At 39.3% G+C, this 22,325-nt stretch overlaps 1 protein-coding gene across 35 annotated transcripts in view; it reads right to left on the reverse strand.

Annotated features, from left to right (window-relative positions):
- The window catches only part of NUMB (NUMB endocytic adaptor protein), a 95,267-nt gene that overhangs the window by 33,882 nt on the left and 39,060 nt on the right, over positions 1–22,325 (reverse strand). For 23 of the 35 annotated variants that reach the window (XM_065064539.1, XM_065064532.1, XM_065064519.1 and 20 more), the window contains one exon: positions 2,636–2,779. In XM_065064539.1, the coding sequence (XP_064920611.1) occupies positions 2,636–2,761 (126 nt within the window). In that variant the 5' untranslated portion in view covers positions 2,762–2,779. Of the gene's footprint in view, positions 1–2,255; positions 2,318–2,635; positions 2,780–10,579; positions 10,641–16,977; positions 17,152–17,202; positions 17,384–22,325 lie in introns of those variants that run through there. The other 12 variants (XM_065064528.1, XM_065064515.1, XM_065064525.1 and 9 more) reach the window with 7 other exon arrangements.

The following is a 22,325-nucleotide window of genomic DNA, read 5'->3' on the forward strand; positions in this document are numbered from 1 at the left end:
CCCTGCAAAAGTCTTTCCACTCAGCTATGGAACAGGCTGCCCAGAGAGGTGGTAGATGCCCCATCCCTGGAAACATTCAAGGTCAGGCTGGATGAGGCTCTGAGCAACCTGATCTAGTTGAAGATGTCCCTGCTCAATGCTGGGGGTTGGACCTTTGAAGGTCCCTTCCAACCCAAATTATTCTGTGATTCTGTGCTTTCAGCTCCGAAGAATTACAGACGGTGATTTTTAGAGGCAGACCATAAAGAATATGGACAGACTAATTCCCCATAGAAACATATTCAACTGTGGTTGAGCAGATATGCAACTGCAATGGGACTCTGCAATTCCCACTTAGGAATTTTAAGAAAGTGAAGATATTTTCACCATGTTTCAGACTTGAATCAATAATTTTCCCCAAAATACCTCAGGTTATTCTGCTCCATTGGGGAGCATCAGGAAGAAAAATCACCTCACCAGTTATTTAAGGACATAGGCAACAGAATACTTTTCCTGGAATGCATGAATTTCCTAATAATACCCAAGAACGGTGTGACAGGATATTCTCCTTCAATAGCTCAAAGTTCTATTCTTTTTGCGAGCAAAATATAGTACCACCCACTAAACCGATGACTCTACATCTGGTTTATCTTGTTCGCTCACAATAGTAACATACTTCCTGTCTCTATCTATTAAACACCAGTTAACACCCACTTTGCATCCCAAGCCTAATAAAAATTGCCACTACTGCCCATCTCAAGGCACAGTATTTCGGAAGATAAATTCTAATCAAATAAGCTAAAACACCTCTTAGTGTCAAATTGTTCTGATTTCAAGTTTTCATCTCAGTGCAATGTCTTAAAATATTAATAGTCTACCATTCTGACCGAATCAAGAAACTTATGTAGAGATGTGTTTACTTCAGAGTATTTTTTCCAATGAACAGATTAAATTAATTCAGTGAATTCCAATATAAAGCAGACAAATAATGGTAGAGAAGTGCCATTATGATGACAGGATGCAAAGACTCATTCGTTTCTATGGCTCTCCAGCACAGAATAGGCTAAAACCTTTTTTGACTTTGGGTACATGTGCCCAGAATAGATGAATGCTTAATTTAAATACAGGAAGCATTTGTCATTATAAATGCAAGTCCTGACAGAGTTAAAAAGAAGTCAGCCTTTAAACAGCAAGAAATGGTTCACACCCTTTGCGTTCAGTAAAGAACTGAAAACGTTGGAGTAAATGTCTAGCGATCAAGCATTTTGCTTTTCAACCTGTGTAATGGCTAAATTGTTAAAAAATAACGATCCTTAAGCTAACAGCTCTGCTCTCTCCTAGATGGTGTCAAACTTTAATCTAAGCTTGAGCTTCCACAGAGCAGCTACTCACATTCAAAGCTGTGGGAAAACACCACCTCAGTTTAGTATTGGATGATAGTTCCTTCCTTCTAGCAGAAAACTAATACAAGACAAAGACAAATAAGCAAGCAAGCAACCATAACAAACTAGAAATGTTATATACGCTTGAGTCTACGTAAAAGCACACATATGCAACTACAGTATGTTAAAGTAGGGCATGAACTTAGAATAAAAGTTCTCAAATTTATTATATAACTGCACATACCCACAGCTTTACAAAAAATATGTAACAGACAGTTTCAAGAGTTCCAACTACCAGCATCACCTGTGTAACTATCAGAGAGAATTACTTTAATTATAATACAGAAAAACTAACAAAAGGTCCCTAGGTGTCAGAACCATAGACTGTTTTCCTTATGTGTAGATATTTGTTAGCTTTCCGTAAGTGTCATCTGCTTACAACCTGTTGTAGAGTTAGCATTAGTGTGCTTTGAGGAAGAAAGATTTTGATTACAAAGGGGCATATGCAACAAGACACCTTAAATGTCATAATTATTTTTATTATTATATTTTGCAATTGTTACTATTAGTTATTATTCTAAAATATTAACACAAGATTCTTTTCTTAAATAAAGGGGAAGTAGAAATGGTGACACAAAAGAAAATACCTACTTATAATACTCTAATAATTTGGAAAGAGTTGTTCAGAATTCAAAAAGCTAATTGCCATTTCACATGCATTGAGAGTCTGTAATACACACACACACACACAAAATCGTAGCACAGAAGCCACTCTCAGAGGTTAGCAAGTGCTTATAACCTCAAGCACTGGAAGGAAACCCAGGTGTTACTTGCAGTGTTTTCAACGATCAAAAGGGAGGAAGGATTCCTTTCCAAGCACAACTCACTGCTTACCTGACAAGTCAAACCGTAACTGTAACTCCACTTTTATCAGAAAGAACCGAGTACCTTTCCATGCAATCCAAGACGTCTATCATTTCTGCTCTTCCAGAAAAATGAAGACAAATTTATATTACTCCTTTGCCTAGCTACATGATTTATTTCAACTAGATAATAATGTAGGATATCTCAGACAGTGATTTTCCAAGGGATTTGTTACATGAGTCATCTTTTTTTAAAAAAAAAAAGCCACATCCTTTGCAATGAGAGCTGACTGTAAAATAGGTCAGTGTGTAATGAAGCATACCCCTGGCTTATGCTTGCCAAAAAAAAACCCCAAATAATTCATGGCAAGAGAACCTCACGGATATTGAAAGAAAGGGAGAAGCTCTTACCTTAACAGGAAAGCTACACTTGCCAGTACGAACACCTTCTTCGTCAGTCTGCCACTGATGAGGCCTGCTGGCCTCTGGGACATAGACATCTTTCTTTCTCCTAAAGCTTTGCCGTAATTTGTTCATTTCTCAGATTTTCACGTCCTAGAAGAAGAAGGAAAAAAAAAAAGAGTATTGCCAATAGGCACCAAACCACATATTTAGCCACTTTGGGTCAACCACTATCATGACAAATGTCGCTGTGAAAAATCTGAGCTTCAGCAAATATGACTTCAAGTCCCTGCAAAAGGAAAATATTTTTGGACATAGAATCAGCGAAAGATAGATACTCACTTCAGTGTGGAAAACACAAATCCACATTTCTTGTTTAATATATTTCCACAGCAACTGAAGCATTAGACCCAGGAATAACTATTACTCTGAGCATAAGGTTACCTAAAATAGCTGACAGGGAAGCTCAGAAGAGTGATGCACATGAAAACCTGCCTCCACAAATCCACACTCCTACCTAGAGCGACCAAGCAGGACACCAGTAGCACAAGCTTACAAGGCACCCATGCAAGGCAAGGATTCATAGCCCAAAGATTGCTCCTGAAATTAGGTGCCTGTGCTGTCCTTTAAGTACATGTGACAGGTTTATGCTTTTACTGAGGGGCACAGTCCAGCCCTTGTTTAGTCTAGTCATAGAAGTTCATACATTTCAATGAGAAATGCACTGAATTGACTTCCATGTCCTGGGTAAATTCTAAAAAATTACACACTCCTACCTCTTCACAAGAAGATGACAGTTCTGCAAGTACACTTCCAAAACTCAGAATTAGATGCTTTTTATACACTATTATCTTATGTATTGGTTTCTATATACTACCTAAACTACCCTTTAGACATGCTCGCTTTTATTAGATTCAAAGTACAATTAGCTGAGAAGCCAATCAAATAAATTGCTTCTAATAAAAAGACTCAATATTCAGCTACAGAAGAAAAATCATATGGAATACAATGTGGGGAATACAGAAAACATTCTGAAATTTCTTGAGGTATTGTTCTTCTTTCCTGAAAAAAGAAACTCACAAGCATGACATCTCATTTTAAAAGGAAAAAAAAAAAGACATCACAGAATGCAACACAGCAAAATTTAACTGCTTATATATGCTTATGTCCCATTAGATTAACTAAGGTGCAGAATACAGATGTTTCTGGGTGTCAATAGGCAGACTTTGAATGAAAGTAACCTTAAAAGCAGTTTGAACACTATTTTCAACCCTGAAAGATCTAGTGTTTTCCAGTTAAAACTATTTGATATAGGTGAGAAAAAATCAACACATTCATGTTTGCAGTATCTGGCATTTAAGAAGCTTAAATGCCAAATGCAACCATTTCAAGGCTGAACAAAAGTCAGAAATTAAAAGCATTACAGAAAATCACTGTCCACTACCTACTTCTGATCAGCTAAATTAAAAATATTGAACTGTGTTATATCTCATGACACAGTCCAACCATTCCAAGTAACAAAGCAGTGTGAGTTTTGTCACTGACTCCCCAAACCTTCCTTCAGCTACTGGCACTTTCTTCCTCAAGCTGTAAGTCATCAGGCAAGTTGCACTGGCCCAGGTCTCTAGAAACTTCCATCTTTCCATAATCTACTAAAAGCAATATTGTAAAATAATTAATAAGGATATACCCATGGATAAAGAAAAGACCACTTTATCAGTAGAACTGGGAAATTTAAGTGTGGTGATGTTAATACTCGTCACAGTGCAAATAAGTATGCTACTCAGGTACACGGCTCAGTGACAACCGAATGCAACGCCTGGTCAGGCAGCATCGCAGGGTGTTCTTTCAGCATAAGGGATAAGTCTGCAAGTTACTTCTACAACAAGACCAAACTCCACTTTTGCAGCAAACACCTACATTCAAAGCAATAAGGTGTGGCACTCCGAGCAATCCAAATCTCTCTTGCAAATTAAGTGAAGGGTTTGGATGTATGGCAGACGCAGGATGACTGCCCCTGGAAGGCAGCAAGTACCTACAACAGCCACGAGATCCAACAAATAGTGTAAGAGCAGGGATAGGAAGCTACTCAAGGATCCCCAGTCACAATTATCTAGTTACAAAGCAGCATTAGCTTCACTCCTTCACAGCTGCAAAATGCCTGACATAACTAGTAACATAAAATATTGTCTTGAATTTACTTGTGTCACGGTTTAACGCCAGCTGGCAACTAAGCACCATGCAGCCACCCACTCACTCCTCCCTCTCCACCCCAGTGGGATGGGGAGGAGAATTGGAAAAAAGTAAAACTCAGGGGTTGAGATAAAGACAGCTTAAGAGGACAGCAAAAGAAAAAAAAATAATATACAAAACGAGTGATGTGCAATGCAATTCTCTCCAGCCGCTGACTGATGCCCAGCCCATCCCCAAGCAGTGACCCAGCCCACCCAGCCAACTTGGCCCAACATATATGTATTGAGAATGATGTCACATGGTATGGAGTACCTCTTTGGCTGGTTTGTGTCAGCCGTCCTGGCTGTGCCCCCTCCCAGCTCCTTGTGCACATCCCCGCTGGCAGAGCACGGGAAGCTGGGAAGTCCTTGACTTAGTATAAGCACTACTTGGCCACAACTAAAACATCCCTGTGTTATCAACATTATTCTCATACTAAATCCAAAACACAGCACTATACCAGCTACTAGGAAGAAAATTAACTCTATCCCAGCCAAAACTAGGACAATTTGGTAGGATTTACAGATTAGAACATCTGTGCAAAATAAAAACACGCACATTTCTTAGGACTAAACAAGCTGAAACAGCTCCTCTACAAATGCAGCTTCCTTATTTCACAAGTGAAAAGCCATTTGAAGATCTTTGAATGTGCAAAGGCAATCCTGAAAGTTTTAATGGAGAACAGAAAGCTTCCACCTCCTCTTATGGCTTAGAGAGGCATTCGAGCAGTATTGTTATGTATTTTGCTTTACAAACGGCAGACACAGGAGTCTGTGCATCACTCAGTGTAAAGAAACCAGAATTTCAAGGCGGTGGGTGTTCAGTCACCTCAGGCAGGTGACACGCACCGCAGCAAATTGACACACAGCAGCTCAGCTCACGAGGACAGACACGGGCTCTTGTCCCTGCCGAAGGCCGGTGGTGCCGCAGCACAATGAGCAAAACCTCTGCTCCAGCTGCTCCAGCGCAAAGCTCAGGAGGCTGCTCAGCACGAAGCTTAAAGCCCAGCTGCCCAAACGCACACTCGGGTGACTGAGAAATGGCTGTAGGTACCTCCTGCCAAAAAGGGCAACAGGCTCCTAAACCGATACAAATAGATGCAGCAAGGCTCATCTGCCAGCACCGAGAGTATGACTGATTAAAAAATGCTTTGTAAAAATTTCAGACCTACAAACATGTAAAGACAACATCTGGCAGTTTTCCAGGTAACTCGGAATCTCAAAAGCTTCAGTGAGTAACAAAACAAGGGCTGAGTACAGCATGCAGCTGCTGTGCCACTTGTGAAATCACAGCCTTGTTGCCCTGTCATAACATTTGCTTACGTGAGCATTTCCTTGGACCTCTCCCAGGAAGCACAGCTTTTGCCCATGAGACTGGCTCCTTATCAGAGGTTTATTCTGACCAGGAATCTCAATCCATAGGGGTGGGATAAGAATAAGAGTTCCTCAACTACACTTCCTATGAGAAGCTGAAGTGGCATTTTGCCCAAAAGCATTTCCTTTTCACTGAAAACCAAACCCATTTTCCTACATGTTCTGATTTTGAGGTCATGTTGGCAACAAGCTGTTTTAAAAATAGCTTATTCTATTTAATAGAAATGCTGACAAATTGCAAGATTAATTTCTGGTCAGGCAACCAGAGAGCTTTCTCCAACTGCCATACTTGGATTTTCTCAAATGTCAGACTGTTTTGAGTAGGTTGCAAAATAGTTTGCCCTATAAACACCTAATTTGCTGGTAACATGCATGTCAGCCCAACATAACTAGACTTGCTATCTGATGGGAAATCACTAAGTAAAACAATTCACACAGGCTGCATATTTGAGGATTCAGGAGAGAAGCACATGAATTCCTGCAGTTAAGTGCTGAAATTTCTGCTAATTTTGTCTAGAGATCAAAATCCCTGCGCAGGAGCTCTAGAGAAGAAAACAAGTGAGCATTTTCTACTTGAATTCTTTGCAGTGCACTTCCCATTTCCACACAAGCATCACAAGGCTGCTGACACAACAAGGGACTCCAGCAAGCTCACAGGGTATTTTCTACTAAACTTGCAGCATCGCTGTTTCATATGCTGTCTTGGGATTATATAGGCTGAAAGTTATCCGTCCCCGATTTTTGTCATATGATTAAAAGCGTTTTAAACCCCCCCAAGAAGAAACAAACCAAACCACCAAAGACAGACTTTCCTTTTCACTTTTACAACCCCAAATCCAGCTGGGCCCAGAGAGAGGACAACAGGAGAAAAGCATTTGATGACAAACCTGGTAAAAAGCCAATATGGGAAAAATCAAAATCTAAATAAATCACAAAATGTAGCATTATATCAAAGACAAATCAGTAATGAAGGCTGAAAGCTCGGAGATCTTCTGGGGAAAGGAAACAGTCACTTTGGGTTCTGTTACATTTGAAGGGTATCTCTACCAGAAGGCCAGCTGCAGACAGCTCCACATCTGAATGGTCATGCCCATTGGGGGGAAAAAAAATAAAAACACACACACACATAAAATAATTTTTAAAATGAAGCAAAACAAAAAAAACAAACACACACACACACACACCAGGAAAACCACCACCATTTTTGCAATCCAAGAGGTTACAACATCAGGCTAAACATTAGACCAGTTCCCAAATCACCGTACAAGCACCTACAAAGGGCATGGAAAAAACAAGTTATTTACATAGTGAGTTTATAAATTTAAGTTGCCATTTACTTTTATGCAAACTGATATATTTTTAATATTCTGAAAACACAGCTCTAAAGCCAGTTTAAGGAGAGCTTTGGCACTGTCATTTTTCTGATCACCTGAAAGGGTATTATTTTAACACATCTCAGTTCACTGACAACTCTGGGGCAGCACAGTGACAGATACGTTGTCACAGAGAAAAGTGTATGTTGAAGCACTCTTGGCTTCATTGCCTTGTGCATCATCAGGTTATGGCTGCAGAACAAATTACTGCAAGATAAACTAGCATGTTAATTCATGTCTTGTTAGCTGCTTTGCTGTACAAATGTGCTCACTTTTACCCTCCAGTGAGCACAAGCCAGCAATTTATCCTTTGTGAGAGACGGGTAAGCTTTCACATTAACTGAAGTGAGATCAGGCGGGAGCTGATGATGATGCAAATCTGGAGCTCAGCTTGCATGGCAGGAGTCTACCCATGGACTCATATCTTCAGATACGCAGTTCATTTACATTTTGCATAAATGTTTCTTGCATAGCAGTTGCTGCTACAAGGTGATCCAAACTACAGAATCTGCAGGGCAGGAGGACAGTGTTGGTACCTGAATTGAATCCACAAATTTAAGCAGTTACATTTCAGGCTAGGGGTAGTACAAGTTCCACACTCCTAAGCAATCACATATCATTTCAACACTGAGGACAAAAAAAGCAGCACAAAACCATTTTAATCTTTCTTCTAATCTCTAGCCTTCACAAAGGTTATTTAATCTGTGTTTGATTATGCAGTATCTTTTTTGTTTGCAATGGAAAAGGATAAAAACTGATTTAGAGCCTCCAGTTCAGCCAGTTTTTTAAAACCATTCAGACAGTTTGGGATTACTTCCTGTTTTCTCTTAGAATTGAATAGTGTTTCCTATTTACTTTACCAATTTTGAAAAAAAAAAGAAAAAGTCAGGTGTCAAATAAGGGCAAAGTACTCTCTGCAGCCTGCAACAAAACAGAGTAGCCCAGGGGCTACCTGTGCTTTGCAGCACAAGTCCTCCTGCAAGCCTGAGCCATGAGGAGCAGACCAAACTGACACACCAAGAAAATTCCTAGAACTATTCACTCCAAGCAGCAGGGAAATCTGGGTTTCAGAACAATGTGTTATGGGGATCATTCTAAAATTTACAAGCCTCCACATAAAACTAGTTGCATTACAATGTTACAATCACACTAACCAACCTAAAAAAAAGTCTAATTCATACTTCTATTGCCTGCTGGCTGCACACATAGGTGAGGTAGGAGCAGCTGCACAACTGTAAGCTCCTACATGCTCTTTCCCAGTGAAATACACCTAATATTACTAACAAAAAATAGGAGCAAGCCAAACAGAGCCCCAAACCCAGAGCAACAAGTTCACCCATCTCAAATATGGGTTTTTTTGCTTAAGAAATGCCCGGCATTTCTTGACATCAAAGCTTTCTGAATAAGGATGTGTTTTTCCTGCCAAAGTTATCTGATACTTCAGACCGAAGAGGACATGTAAATTACCTTAATCTCACTGGTGGGGGGGGAAGTGTTTGTCTAACCTACTTCCTAGCAAAACACTCCAGAAAATTCCTTGGCACCCCGTGACGCTCTATATCCTCAGAAAACCCCATGGCTTTGAGTTCTTGTGCAAGTACAGCCTGGTCACACCTGTCCAAGACTCATGTCTAACAGTTATCTTTTTAGCATTATCAAAACTTGGATTTTATTGTGAAATCCACAAGGATCCGCACCAGGGAACACCAACAGCCCACACTTCCATATTTCAGGAGAGTATTCCACATCACTCTTTTCTATAAAACTCAGTTCACTGCTGACACTTCAATGTTATTGTAAGCCCTGGCTATAATTGGGACACTAGGACGTCAGCAAGGAAATGTGCTTGTTTCAAGCCATTTTCTTGGGACAAGATTTGGTTTTGGCAGGCTTACCTGCAGCATGAGCACAAATATAAAGAAGTGATTCAAAACATTTACATCTAATTTTGCTTTCTAATGCACAGTCTGAATCTCTAAATTTAAGATGACAAGGTAAGAACCTTTCCTTTATAAGAAAGAGACAAGCTAGGAAAGCAAGTTGATTGCTGCCAAGCTAAATAGTCTGTCTCTGCCTCTGATGAAGCTGCCAAACTGGAGTTTTACTTCTCTGAAAAATCCTTATTAATCATTACTGCTAAACAAAAGGTCTCCCCTCCTCTCCCACTACACAGTACGAGAGCATGCAATGCCCTGTCTCTCCAAGCCTCCTGGAAAGGTTAGCCAAAACTTGCTGCAATTGCCCTGCAACAGCTTCTCTGCAGTTATTCACCAGCCCAGGAACACAGAGTACCCTTATCTGCTAAGGAAGAAAAGGTCACGCCATGTGTCAGATTTTGAGCACAGAACTTTGAGCCTTTTTGTAAGTCTAGATCCCATAAAATCTAATTAAAACCAGCACTGTCACACTGAAGCAAATGAAGCCATGTAACCATATGAGCATTCTCACTAAAACGTTAACAGCCCCGCTTGCGCAATACGGTATGACTAACCACATTATTCACCACATGGCTTTCCAACTCATTTACCCTTTCATTACCCAATTAAGATCTAATAACACAATACTACAGTAAGCATTCTAAGACATCAAAATACACATAGAGGTGAAGCATGAGTTCATTTGTTGAGCCAGTAAATACATTTTGTTGTTGTTATTATTATTTAGAGTTCAAATTAAGGGGATCTTCCTTTTTGCAGAAAAACAAAGTGTTGGAATACGTAATAAAAAGAGCATTGAAACAAGTAATCAGCTGTAGAAAACTCAGCTTCCAACAGTGAAAGTAATATTTAGATCACATTTTGAAAATACAGCAGAAAACAGCAACCTTATGCTCTTTACAGAAGACCAAAGAGGTCAGAGCTGTAATGATAATATAAATTTCCCTGACAGCATTCTTAGACATTGTGATGCCCTATCATAAGATGTGAGGTACCAGCCATCCCCTCAAACCCATCAGATTTCTTGCCATCTCATACCTGAGCTAAGGTAGCTGATCACATAAGCACTCCACAGCTGTCTCCAGAGCGCGTGACAATTCTGTTTGCACCACAGATGAGTGGGGAAGAAGGGGAAAAAATAAGTTCTGACAGCAACATCTTACTGGCAAAAAACAGAGTTAAATAAAAATTGCAGATAGCTTATGAAATATCAGGAAATTAAATCATTAACTGTAATCCAATACACCATTAACAACTGTGTGGCTAAAACATTCAGCTACCAGAAGCCTTGTCCTAAAGCTTCGGATTTTGTTAAACATGCCAAACTCTTCAAACATAAAGAGCCCCTGACTGCGGCAATTAAGTGAGTATTCAGTATTCCACAACAGTATGTAAAAGATGTACCAGCACAGCAACCACTCTCAGAAAAACACAAGTTTCATCACTGCAAGGCAGAAGTTACTCCTAAAGACAAGCAATGCTCTTTCTAGCAGTCAAAACTCACTTGCATCTCCCAAACCTACAAACTTCATTTTCTCCATCAATAACTATTCTAAAGCAAAGGTCCCAATTCACCCTACTCCACAGCCATGGGAATTTCTGACTAGTCCTATACAATATGCTAAAATGTTTAAGTGCAGAGCTATAAGGCAGTAATCCCCCTTATTTTATAGGCTCGCTTGAAAATTACCCTGCAATGACTGTCAGTTACTAGTGAAAAGCAGGTCTCCTCAACACTCTACGTGATACAAAGCAAGCTCAATTATACTACCTATAATAACCAAAAATAAGCAAAAATTTTCTAAAGAAACACTGGCTGTGCCTGGTGGAAAGCAGTTCAAGCAATTCTGCTTTTCAGCTCTTCTGCACGCATGCGAAGATTTTTAACTAACCAAGTCATTCCATTTCCAAGTGAATCATTTACATTTAGGGCAGCAAAATCTCAGATGACTAAACAGTTTTAAAACATGAACATCTCGGATTTAAAAGGTATCTTTACAAATACATGTTGAGTTTAGAAAAGAAATTTAAGTAAGCACAGAAAGGGCCGAAACAGTGGGAAAATATTTCCTTTAATCACTGAAATCCAAGAACCCAAGCTTGAACTGAAATATGTCAAATCTCAAAAAATAAATGCATTTTCCAAATTATATGAAAATAACTTCTACAAGTAAAATAAGCATATTTTATTGGTAAGTCAGTCACAAATCTAAGGTTTTTACACCGGAATGTAAACATTTCAGTAGGACCTGTGAGTATTTTATAAGTAAATAATCAGTGTTTGAATAGATAAGGAATTATATCCAATACAGCAAAAATCTGCTGCTTAGAAGTGGTCAAATATAAATAAATCGATAATACCTTTGTGTTATTGACTTGATAATTACCCACTTACTGTGAGTTCAGAAACATATGAACACACACCGCATTTTTGTTTCTAGATCATGAGAGCAGAAACAGCAGACAAACAAGCTACGGATCCAGAGCACGCATTTCAGGAACCAACATGCACTCTAAACTAGATTACTTGGGGGATTCATTTTAGTAAGACTAAAATAAGATGTTCCTACTGAAGCTATTACCATTGCCTAGGAAAAGATCATAGATCATATGTTTAGTCCTCTAATCACGTAACTATTGAATAAGCAAACAGTAGTAAGAATGATTATGAAAGGAGCAGAACAAAACCAGTAAAATACTGCAGCATGAGATCAGACTGTGCTCAGCTCCAATACCACATAGTTCTTGTAGTTAATACACCCTTTCTGAAATGAAACTAAAAGGTGCAGGAGGGTAACAAGGATAATTAGGACCACATCAACAGCTTCTGTTCAAGGACAAATTAGATACATCAAAGGTCTTCACCTCAGAAAAGCAATCTGCTGTAGGGAGACCCACAAAAATTATAGTACCACAAGTGTTAGAAAATGAACAGGAAATTATGATTTTCCATTCTTATGTTGCAGAAATTGCAGAGAAACTACGGAATTATCTACAAGCCCAGGTTTCAAAATGAGTATTTGTCTCATGATACAGAATTAACTTGCACAATCCCTTGCCTTGGAATGTTACACAAACTAAAATTAGAAAAGGATTTTTTAGAAAAGTTTTATTATGTGATCAAAACTTCCAAAGGCTATTAGAAACTACAGTGTAGGTGTAGCCTCCCATTCAGTCCAATCTGACCTGGGATTATTTCGTACCTGCCTTAACCTTCTCTTTTCCCTGAGGATCCAACACGGACTGTATCACAGAGAACCACTGTGCTACGGAGCCCTTGATGGGAACCAGCAGCACCCACAAGCTGGTCTCCCTTCACCACCAACTCAACTGGCCAACTCCCCACATGCCAGCTGTCACAGCAGAGCTGTCAGCCCCCGGTGACACCAGGACAGCAAGAGCTGCCCCACCACAGGGGAAGGGTCTCCCTTCCCAAACCCACAGATGCAGAAGTTTCTAAAGCTCAAGACATTTAAAGGAAAACCAGCACATGAAGTTGTATATTCCATATAGCTCAGAAAATCTGAATTACTGTGCCAATGAGCCATGTGCACACTAGTCAGTCTGAATTAGAAAATGAAAGTTATCTTAAACTGCCATGAACTATGTGTGAGGAAAAATTAGCTCATCCATTCACAGGATGACGGACTCCTTGTTACACCATCCCTGCAGTGGGCCCAAGCGCTTCAGTCAATCACTGCCTGTCAGCTTCTATGTGGCAGGTCAAGACATTTTACTCGCTCCCATCCTCCAATGGTTAGATAAATATAATTGAGGTCCTTTTATCTGTGCGTTTTCTTCAGCTTGTTCATGCTAAATCAGCCACACTTCTGACTGCTGCCAGTGCAGAGGAGGAGGAGGAGTGCCACAAAAGGCATTTTTAATATTAATTTATAACTCAAAGTGAAACTGTGAAGGTTTTGTGTCAAGCTTTTGTTAAAATGGCAGGTTTTGATAAAAATAATGAGCCTAGAGAAAAGATACAGTAACTTTTTATGGCTGTCAGAACACCAGAAAATCATTTGATCATCCCTCAATAAGCCTAGCAACACAAACAACTTCACTTTCACATAAAAGATGGGCAGAATCTTCTTAGAGAACTTGCTCTGGTGTCCAGCATAGCAAATGTGGTTCACTTGTAAGAACGCAAGTTTTTCTCCACATAAATATTCTTATTTATTGTATTAGGAATTAATGTTAACATTTGTACATCTCTCTAGTGCAAGTTTCGAGTTGTTCCATAACTCTTTTCTCATAATAGCTCTTTGCAGAACATTACCGGGAACTAACAGGTTTATTTCCCAAATCTGATTGCTTTACACAAATGTAATCAAATCAGAAGCTAGCTTAACAAAGTCAGATACAAGCTATAAATTCTTTTAAGCACACAGGATACAATATTTTCTGAATTCCCCCACCAGCTAAATACCTTTAAAAACATTCTGCATCCTCTCTAGAGTCTAATACAAGCCACATGTTTCATCGCCCACAGAAGAACTCACAAGATGTTTACGGAATCTGTCACCACATTCCCTGTAGAGGTGTCTAAACAATTCCAGCTTTCTGGTACGATTTTGTATATACGTAACTAACATTCCTTATGATCATCCAGCACGTAAAGCCTCGTTTTGTGCCTAAATGTTTCCGATGTCTGCTTACTGCAAAGTCTTAAGAAGATCCAAGCACAACTTCAGCGGCATGCTCACTCAGGGATTTGGAAAATTATATACAGCAACACAACTAAAGAGATCTCTTTTAAAAAAGTATTTAACTTCATACAATCCTGATCTATATAATCTGTGGCAAAAAAAAAATTCCCCAACCCCAAGTACCATAGAATCAGTTACCAGAACACAATGTTCATATGACAACAATATGTTGACTGGGTGACTGACACTTTTTTTTCTTCAGGTTCTGCAATAGTATTTCTAAGAAAAGTCCCTCTCTCAAAATCTCTCTCTTTCAAAACTATAATATTGACTCCATGGATACATAAGAAAATATGAATCTATGGGCTGGAGGAAAAAGAAAAAATAGATTATAAAGTCAAGTCAAATATGAGCTAAAAAAGATTTAATGTGAGAATTTATGTCCTTTCCTCCCTGTACCACCAGAGCTACTGGATTTTTAGATTACTTGAAGTGCTTCTTTTGAAGAACAACCCCACAATCTGAAATTGTTACACCATTATACCAAATTGCCACAAATCCAGTCAAGGCTGGGCTCTTTGTTCACAGCAACAGACCTGAAGCTTCTCAGACCTACGCCAAAACCTTTTCTCTTACTAATTTCAATGTGTGCATATTATCAGTTGTGGGTAATGGGGGGGGATCTCAACAGAACTGGGGAGGATTTCAGGTGGGGGATTTTTCTGGTCAAAAAAACGTTAAGGGATAAAAAGACAAATCAATCAGACTATATATAAGGTTTGGGTTTTTTTTGCAAGAACTCCAAGTCAAGTTTTTCAGAGTATCTCTTATGAACAGATGCATACTTCCCTGCCTACACCATCCTCCTGTCACTCGGCATTTAAAGCCTTTTGCTTACACAGATAGTAATGTTTGTCTTTATGGAGGCAGCAGATCAGAATTTAACTGCTATTGCTATGAAATCTCACAGGCGCTATATTTTGAAATTCTGATAGTAATCTCTCAGATATTTCCTTGAACAGAAGTTACCATGCTCCATTATGACCACTAAAATTAGTAACACATTATTGCTGGTCAGCAACAATATATTATGAATCTACAATTACACGCTCTGCGAGAATTATCAAATACCGCTTGAGGTGTCTATAAATCCAGGGGTGCACACATCCAAACTGGTTATTTATACTCGCACTAGACTCAGTGGTGGAAAAAAAAAAAGTTCAGTTATATAAACATACTTTTAAGTACACCTAGCAAGGAAAATATATTTCTCTAAATACTCAGTAAACGTCCAAACAGATTGTTTCCAGCCTTCTCACCTAATATCAAATAAATCCAAAATTCTTCTATGATAATGAAGATTTATTTAAAGAAAATATTAATAAATGGAAGCAGTATGTTCAATTGTCTAACAAACCAGTCAAATACTTGTTTTTTCCAGCACCACAATGAGATCTGAATTCCAGCCTGTAGTCAACATTTTAACCAGTTAGACCAATATAACACCCCTTAGTACAAAGGGGAGGGAAGGAAAAAAGGAGAAAACAAACTAACAAACACTCATTTCATTACCTGAGACAGACTGCTCCAAACTAGTAAAACTGCTTTGACCCACTAACTGCACTGCAAGCACTCACATCAGCATTTCAGCTTCTAGTCAAAATTAAATCTATGGTAATTTAGCACTCAAACCAAGTCTCTGGCTTAGAATATAATGGATTCAACCTTAGTGTACCACCTTCCGGGTCATGAAACGCTGGGGTTTTAATTCAACTTTTTTCTGCTAGCTCTCTTTCCCATATTAATTCCAACTGTTAGCATACCAGTTTTGTTATCTCTTTCAAGATCAGCACGGACTTTCTGCTACAATACAGACAAGTACTATAAACAAACATGCATTAAAAGCCAGAACAAGCCTCTGCATGTATGTTTTCCTTACAAGTTGTACTCACATCTCAAAATGGATTTTAAGAAAAGGCCACAATGTGCATCCTAATACCAACAGTTTAAAGTAACCTTCATGTAATAATAAACAACCTCCACTGAAATTGTTTGTAGAATCTAGACATTAGGATCAAAAGTGTTCCCATACTCCTAGTGCAGCAAGACACAGGACACTTATTAGTGAGATGTGAAGTTTAACCAACAGCACTTTAACAGCTGATCAATCACACATTCAAAAGATAAAGTTAAGATATGCATCTCAAAATGCTAGTGTTGCCTTTTGGGGTCCCAGTTTATCGATGCATGGAGCTAAGACTATCACCTTCTTCCACAAATACCAAAATCCCATAAATATTCACATGGACAAAACTACTGCTTTGCCATTACTCATGAATGGTTCTCCCACCTAGAAGATTCTAAACTACTGTTTATTTTTAGCCCTGATGTGAAAAAAAATGGTCAATTTAAGGGTCTTTTATTTCAGCAAAAGCTTCAAATGAAAGGATAATTACAATCAGTGTCTGTTGAATTAAGTCAGAAATATCTCAAGCCATCAGTAAAGCAGATTTTGTCACCTAGGGCCAGGTAAGAGCTACAGAAATACTGCAAATTCTACTGCAATTAAGCACCTGTTAACTTTATTTAAGCTAAGTTGCAGCTGAGATACGGAAAAAAAAAAAAGGGGGTTCATTATTCAAATAAATTGAGCTCTTTGCCTTCTTGTTACTGTTGTTCAAATCCATGAAGAAAGTCCAATATTAACATCACACTCAACTACAGAGGTAAGAACAGAAATCCCTAAAACTGTCCTCCCATTAGTTACGTTACGGTTATAGAAATTACCTCCCTCACTCCTGCCGTGATTTTATCCAAAACAGGATCCTGTTAATCACAGAGCGGATGATGCTTCCATCTCTTTCGGATGGCTAAATATATCCTATAGCCACACGGCAGGTCACTCTCTCCCTGAGATCCGGCTGCCCATGAGTGCCGGGGCACAGGCAGGGCTGTCCAGAACGGCCCCAATTCAGCAGCTCCTCCAAAGCCACAGTCCTCACCAGCACGCACCAGTCTGACGGGACCACCTCGGTTGGGCTGGGAAATCCACAGATGTCTCTCACCTTTCTCAATCAGCTGTTGTTCACCACAGTAAAGCAGCTACAATGACCTACTGCAACACAGTTTGGTGGCGGAAAAAGAGAGCACAAAAAGTGCATTGCGCAAAAGCAACACATGCTAGACAGCCACGTGGCTGCAAGAGCCTCTCGTCATCTTCTCAACTTTAAACTGCTTGGCAAAGGAACAAGAAAAGTCAAATAAGAAACTACCAGGAAAACAGCCTTCATTCTCACTGGGTCTCATGTTCATCAGAAAATCCCACAGCCCTTGGCAGCCCCTCCGCACCGGCAGCACAGCACCCTGCTTGCACCCACTCCTCACAACCAGACACAGCACCAAGCAAGTGGCAGATCAAAGTAACCAAGTCATCACTCGCAGGAGTTTCCTCTGAATAACACCTTCAGATTCTACCATTCTCCCTATGGTTTGTTCTGTATTTTCCCAGACCAAACTTCACCTCCCGAGATAATCTACACAGCAGCATCTTATTTGCAGCTTTCTAGAGCTGCACACGTGGCACCAAACAAACAGCTACCGCTATTCCAAGCGGTGGTCTCCTCCAGTAATATTATTTTCTGGAAAAGGAAAGCGTTCTCAGACAAGAACTACAGAACTCCTCATCTCTCTGTAAGAGGTTTCTTTTGATATTAGTAGCAGCCTAGCTTACCACTGTAGCTAGAGAAGCTGAAAGCATTTGTATAAAGCCTTCCCTCTAAATACAAGCATTTTATCATGAAGTTTTCCCAGCATCAAGGCTCGAAGCCAATTTTGCCTCATGACAGTAAAATTATGCAAGTGTCTACAGGCATTTGAATTACATGCCTCAAGAAGTACTGTTGGAAGCCACAAACCACCTTTCCTCAAATTTCAAACCACACATATTTAAGAGTTATGCCAAACTGATTTTTTCCAGTGTTTAGGTAAAGTTGATAAGGTCACAAATGTGACCCCAAAAGATCAATCATCTATACAATAACATGTTTGGTTATTTACACTCAATATTTTGCATAAATAAGGCTTCTTCAATGAAATCTATCAAGCTGCAAAAGTAGTAACACAAGAATTTGCAAGGGCAGACAAGTTTCCTGTTGAGAGCTGAAGCATTTGAACAAGTTCAGAGTCCATAATGACTTTTACATTCTTATTGTTCCCTCACTGTCTATGAGAAAATACTCAGTAAAGAAAGAGGCCAGATTTGCAAAAATCAGGTTCTCTTTTTCCACCTCTATTGTGAAATAATACCATTGGAAGTTGACCTCCAGGACTGTTTATATAGGGATTATACAGAAACATTTCTATGTAATGTATAACAAAGTACACAGCGTCTGACTATACAAACCAACAAAACTTCCTTGGCCTTTCCAAGTCCTGAGTTTGAGCAATGCCAACACTATTAAGTGACAACAGTTTCCAGTACGCTCATGTTGACGTTGCCTGTTGGGAGCTGCTTGTCACAAGAAGGGGTCACAGTCCATGCATCATGTCTGGCAGCTACTGCGGGTTCGCTTTTTCCATGCTCAGTCCTCATTTTCTTGTTCGTACTTAATCCTTCTTTGTTCAGCCTTAACTCATGGCTGAGTCCTGTCTTGGTCAGTCAGCTTGCATTTCAGAAGCTTCTCAAGATTAAACATCACAGTCACGCTGGCTGGAAGTAGACTTACTAGTGTTAAAACATCAAACCTGAATCTATAGCAGAAATAATAGGATGAAATTCACCGTACACAGGATTCTAAAGCCCAAAGCTGAAAAGCAACCACAACTACAGAAATGTTTAATCCCATGACTCACAATATTTTTTAAAATGTACTGAGTTTGTGAACTACACCAGGCCCTTCTTATTACTCAGGTAACTTCTCTCTCCCTCAAATCCTACGGAGAAAGAACTAAAGACGAAGGTGCCAAAATAACTTCACAGTCTGGAATGAAATGCTTTTCATCGCCTCCAACACGAACCTCTGAACTGTGGCAGGCCACTGTAACAAAGCCAGGATCACTGAGGCTCTCTTGGATTGTCCTACAGACACACCCAGGAATGTGACACACGCCAAAGCCCAAAGCTGCTCCCTGACCCCGGCGCAGGAGGGGCCACAGCGGGCGCTGAACAGTTCCTCACCACTGGAATAACACATTTAGGCAGGTTTGCTAGAAATAATCTAGTTCTGTGGATGCAGGAGGAGACCAGGAGACCCAAATACTAATCACAAACTGAGTAAAGGTTCAGCAACATGAAATTAAGGAAAAAGGGGCAATTCAGGAAGTGGCCAACTCTAATGCACACGGCCTACGCGATCAGAACTCTCATGAAAACAGAGTAACCGAGAGAGATAAGGCTGTGGAAGAAATCAGGGGTTTGGTCTACAAGACCAGCTCCCCTGCATATTACATTCTGATGCATACAATCCTGTTACTAAATTTATCTTTTCTGGACAAAACAAGTAAAATTTGCATGAAAAAATACATTAACTGGTAGCAGACTGCCTTGTAACATAAGACATACAGATGAAGACGAAACACGTGTTTGACATACTGCCAGGCTAAGGAGGTCTGAGGTTTGTACTGCAAACCCCATCCTGCAGCAAGAGGCAATTCCGTGCTTTCTCTCTCAGAGAGGGGCTATAAGACAGAGTTGTTCCATCTCATTCCTATCCTGCTTCTGCAGTGAAAAATCGAACAACCCAGGCAAACTGAATACACGTTTTATTAGAATGAGCTTCTATAATTCCTGATGTAGTGGTAATTTCCAAAATAACTGAGATTAATCTTTACAAGTTTCAGTATTTGAAACAGCACGAGTTAATACTTGGACACCAGTGCTGAGCAGGTAAGCCAATTCCATCCGTCCTTATTATCTAATAAGGCAAAATATCCAAAAAGATTCGAATGACCAGATAAATTAACTTCAGAGAACATACCTAACTTCTGCCCATGCTTAAGATCATATTCATAAATGAACATACATATGATCTGTTCCATTTTTTGCAGTTTAATTGTTTTTACTCCAGTGTTTGGGCTTTTTTGTTTGTTTGTTGGGAGTGGATTATGTTTTTCTACTAAGAATATTTTTACTTTTCAAAATATTATCTGTAGTTAAGTTACTCTTCAACTGCGAAGGACTTTTGTAAATTTTGTTACTGTTAAGGCCCTCTTCTGGAAGCCACCCTTGACTTCTGAAGCAATTAAAATCTGAACAGATTTAGAAAAATAATCTTACATTTCACAAGAGTCATGACATCTAAAGCAAGCTTGTAAATTTTTTTTTCCTAAAGGGGTAGAGGGGTGGATATTGTGCAGGACAGGGATATTTGACATACTGATTTCCCTGGTGCTGGACAGAAGGTTAGAAAGCATTCCTAAAGCATTGGGTAGTCTCGAGGTTCAGAGTAGGAGGCTATATTTCCTGCTGGATAATAATGTTGCATTACACAATAAAACAGTTCTGTTGGTTAAATTAAAATAGCTACAACATGTGAAGTTCTCAGCAGAGCTCCCCTTCTCTCTGAGGGGAGACTCCTCAAGGTACCAAGAGAGCCGCAATACACCAGCAAGGGAAATGACTGAACACCTCTGTAAAACCAAAGCATCCCAGGTTGATGAATATTATTTGAAGTTAATCCATGCTCATCCCGGTGCAAAATCAGGGCCGACTACTCTGGCTCTAATTCTCCTTCATACAATTGTTTTTGAAATGGAAGAGAAAAGAAACAATGTGCTTTTTGAAGACACAGTTACCTACAGATTACAGGAGGAGGCAATGTGTGTCTGTATTACTGACTATACATTACATCCTAGGTCTCAGGAGAAAAAAAAATTAAGGAAATAAGGACTCAACCATGAGTAAAAATAAATTATTTCCTTGTTAGCACAGCTACTGCTAAGTGGCATCTTATCTAGCTTTCAAAGTGGCAAATTATTGATAGGCACCACAGAAGAAAAAATTTGTAACAGAAATCTGAATATCAATAGCATTATGGATCAGCTTACTGCATATGATGTTTAAAAGCAAATCCAAGCAAGGCTCAAGTCTTCAAACTAGAGAAAGATTCAAATTTATCTATTAAATACAACATAAAAAACCCCAGTGTCTACTTAACACATTTCAAAGGTTCAAGCTGTTTCAACATGTCAGTAACCAGCAACTAATTTTCTGAATCTATTTTAAGTGGTTAAAGATTCCCACTATGAGTACAATTATAAATACTGTTTAAAGGTATCACTAAATTTAAAGGTTTTGGTAGAGATAAGTTCAGAGAACTTGAAAAGCAGTTCTACACAATGTTCTCTGCCACATTAGCATGCACATTTTAAAAAGGAATAAACTTCCTAGGGATGCCTTGTAATTAATTTACAATCTTTCCTAGAATCTCTCAAATTTTAAAACTCACAAAATCTTAAGGTAAAAAGACAGTTTTTAAGAAACGAAGGGTAAGTTCACAAGTTTAGTTCAGGGAGTAAAGACATTACTCAACTGGTCAAAGAAAGCAAAACTGACCGAGAGTACATTATTGTCCCTAATTCAATCAGAAGAGCTAACAAATACCTCCTTTAACATTTTGAATCCAGTGCACCCAGTATTTGATAAAGAAAAGCCTTCTATGAAACACTTGCTTCTACCAATCGAATTAGGTTGTTGGTTTCCATAGTACTTAACACTTGAAAAAACATGTCTGTCATTTTAGGAAGTCCAGTGATTACTGCCCACAGAGACTCAGCCAGTTACAGTACACACAAATAAATCCAGACAATACAGTTCTCCAAAACTCAGAGCATGAACAGGTAAACCTCTGCAAGAGACAGTGTAAGGGGACAGGATACCCAACAGGGAGGGCCCAGACAGCCTTCCTTCTGGATCAGGTACACTGCAACACTCCTGGAAAACCTAAAGAAAATGGACATGGCCTTAGGTCAAAATAAAGGCTACATCCAAGGTACCTAACTCGGATCTATAGGAGTCCACACAAACCGAAGCCATCTTCATCTGTCTGCTTTTGTGCAGATTTTGGTAGCACCTGCATCAGTTCAGAGACACCTGACTCCCAAACAAACATTTTGTAAGAGACTAGTACAATCATAAT

Source organism: Columba livia, chromosome 5 (genome assembly GCF_036013475.1).
Source record: "Columba livia isolate bColLiv1 breed racing homer chromosome 5, bColLiv1.pat.W.v2, whole genome shotgun sequence".
NCBI lineage: Eukaryota > Metazoa > Chordata > Aves > Columbiformes > Columbidae > Columba > Columba livia.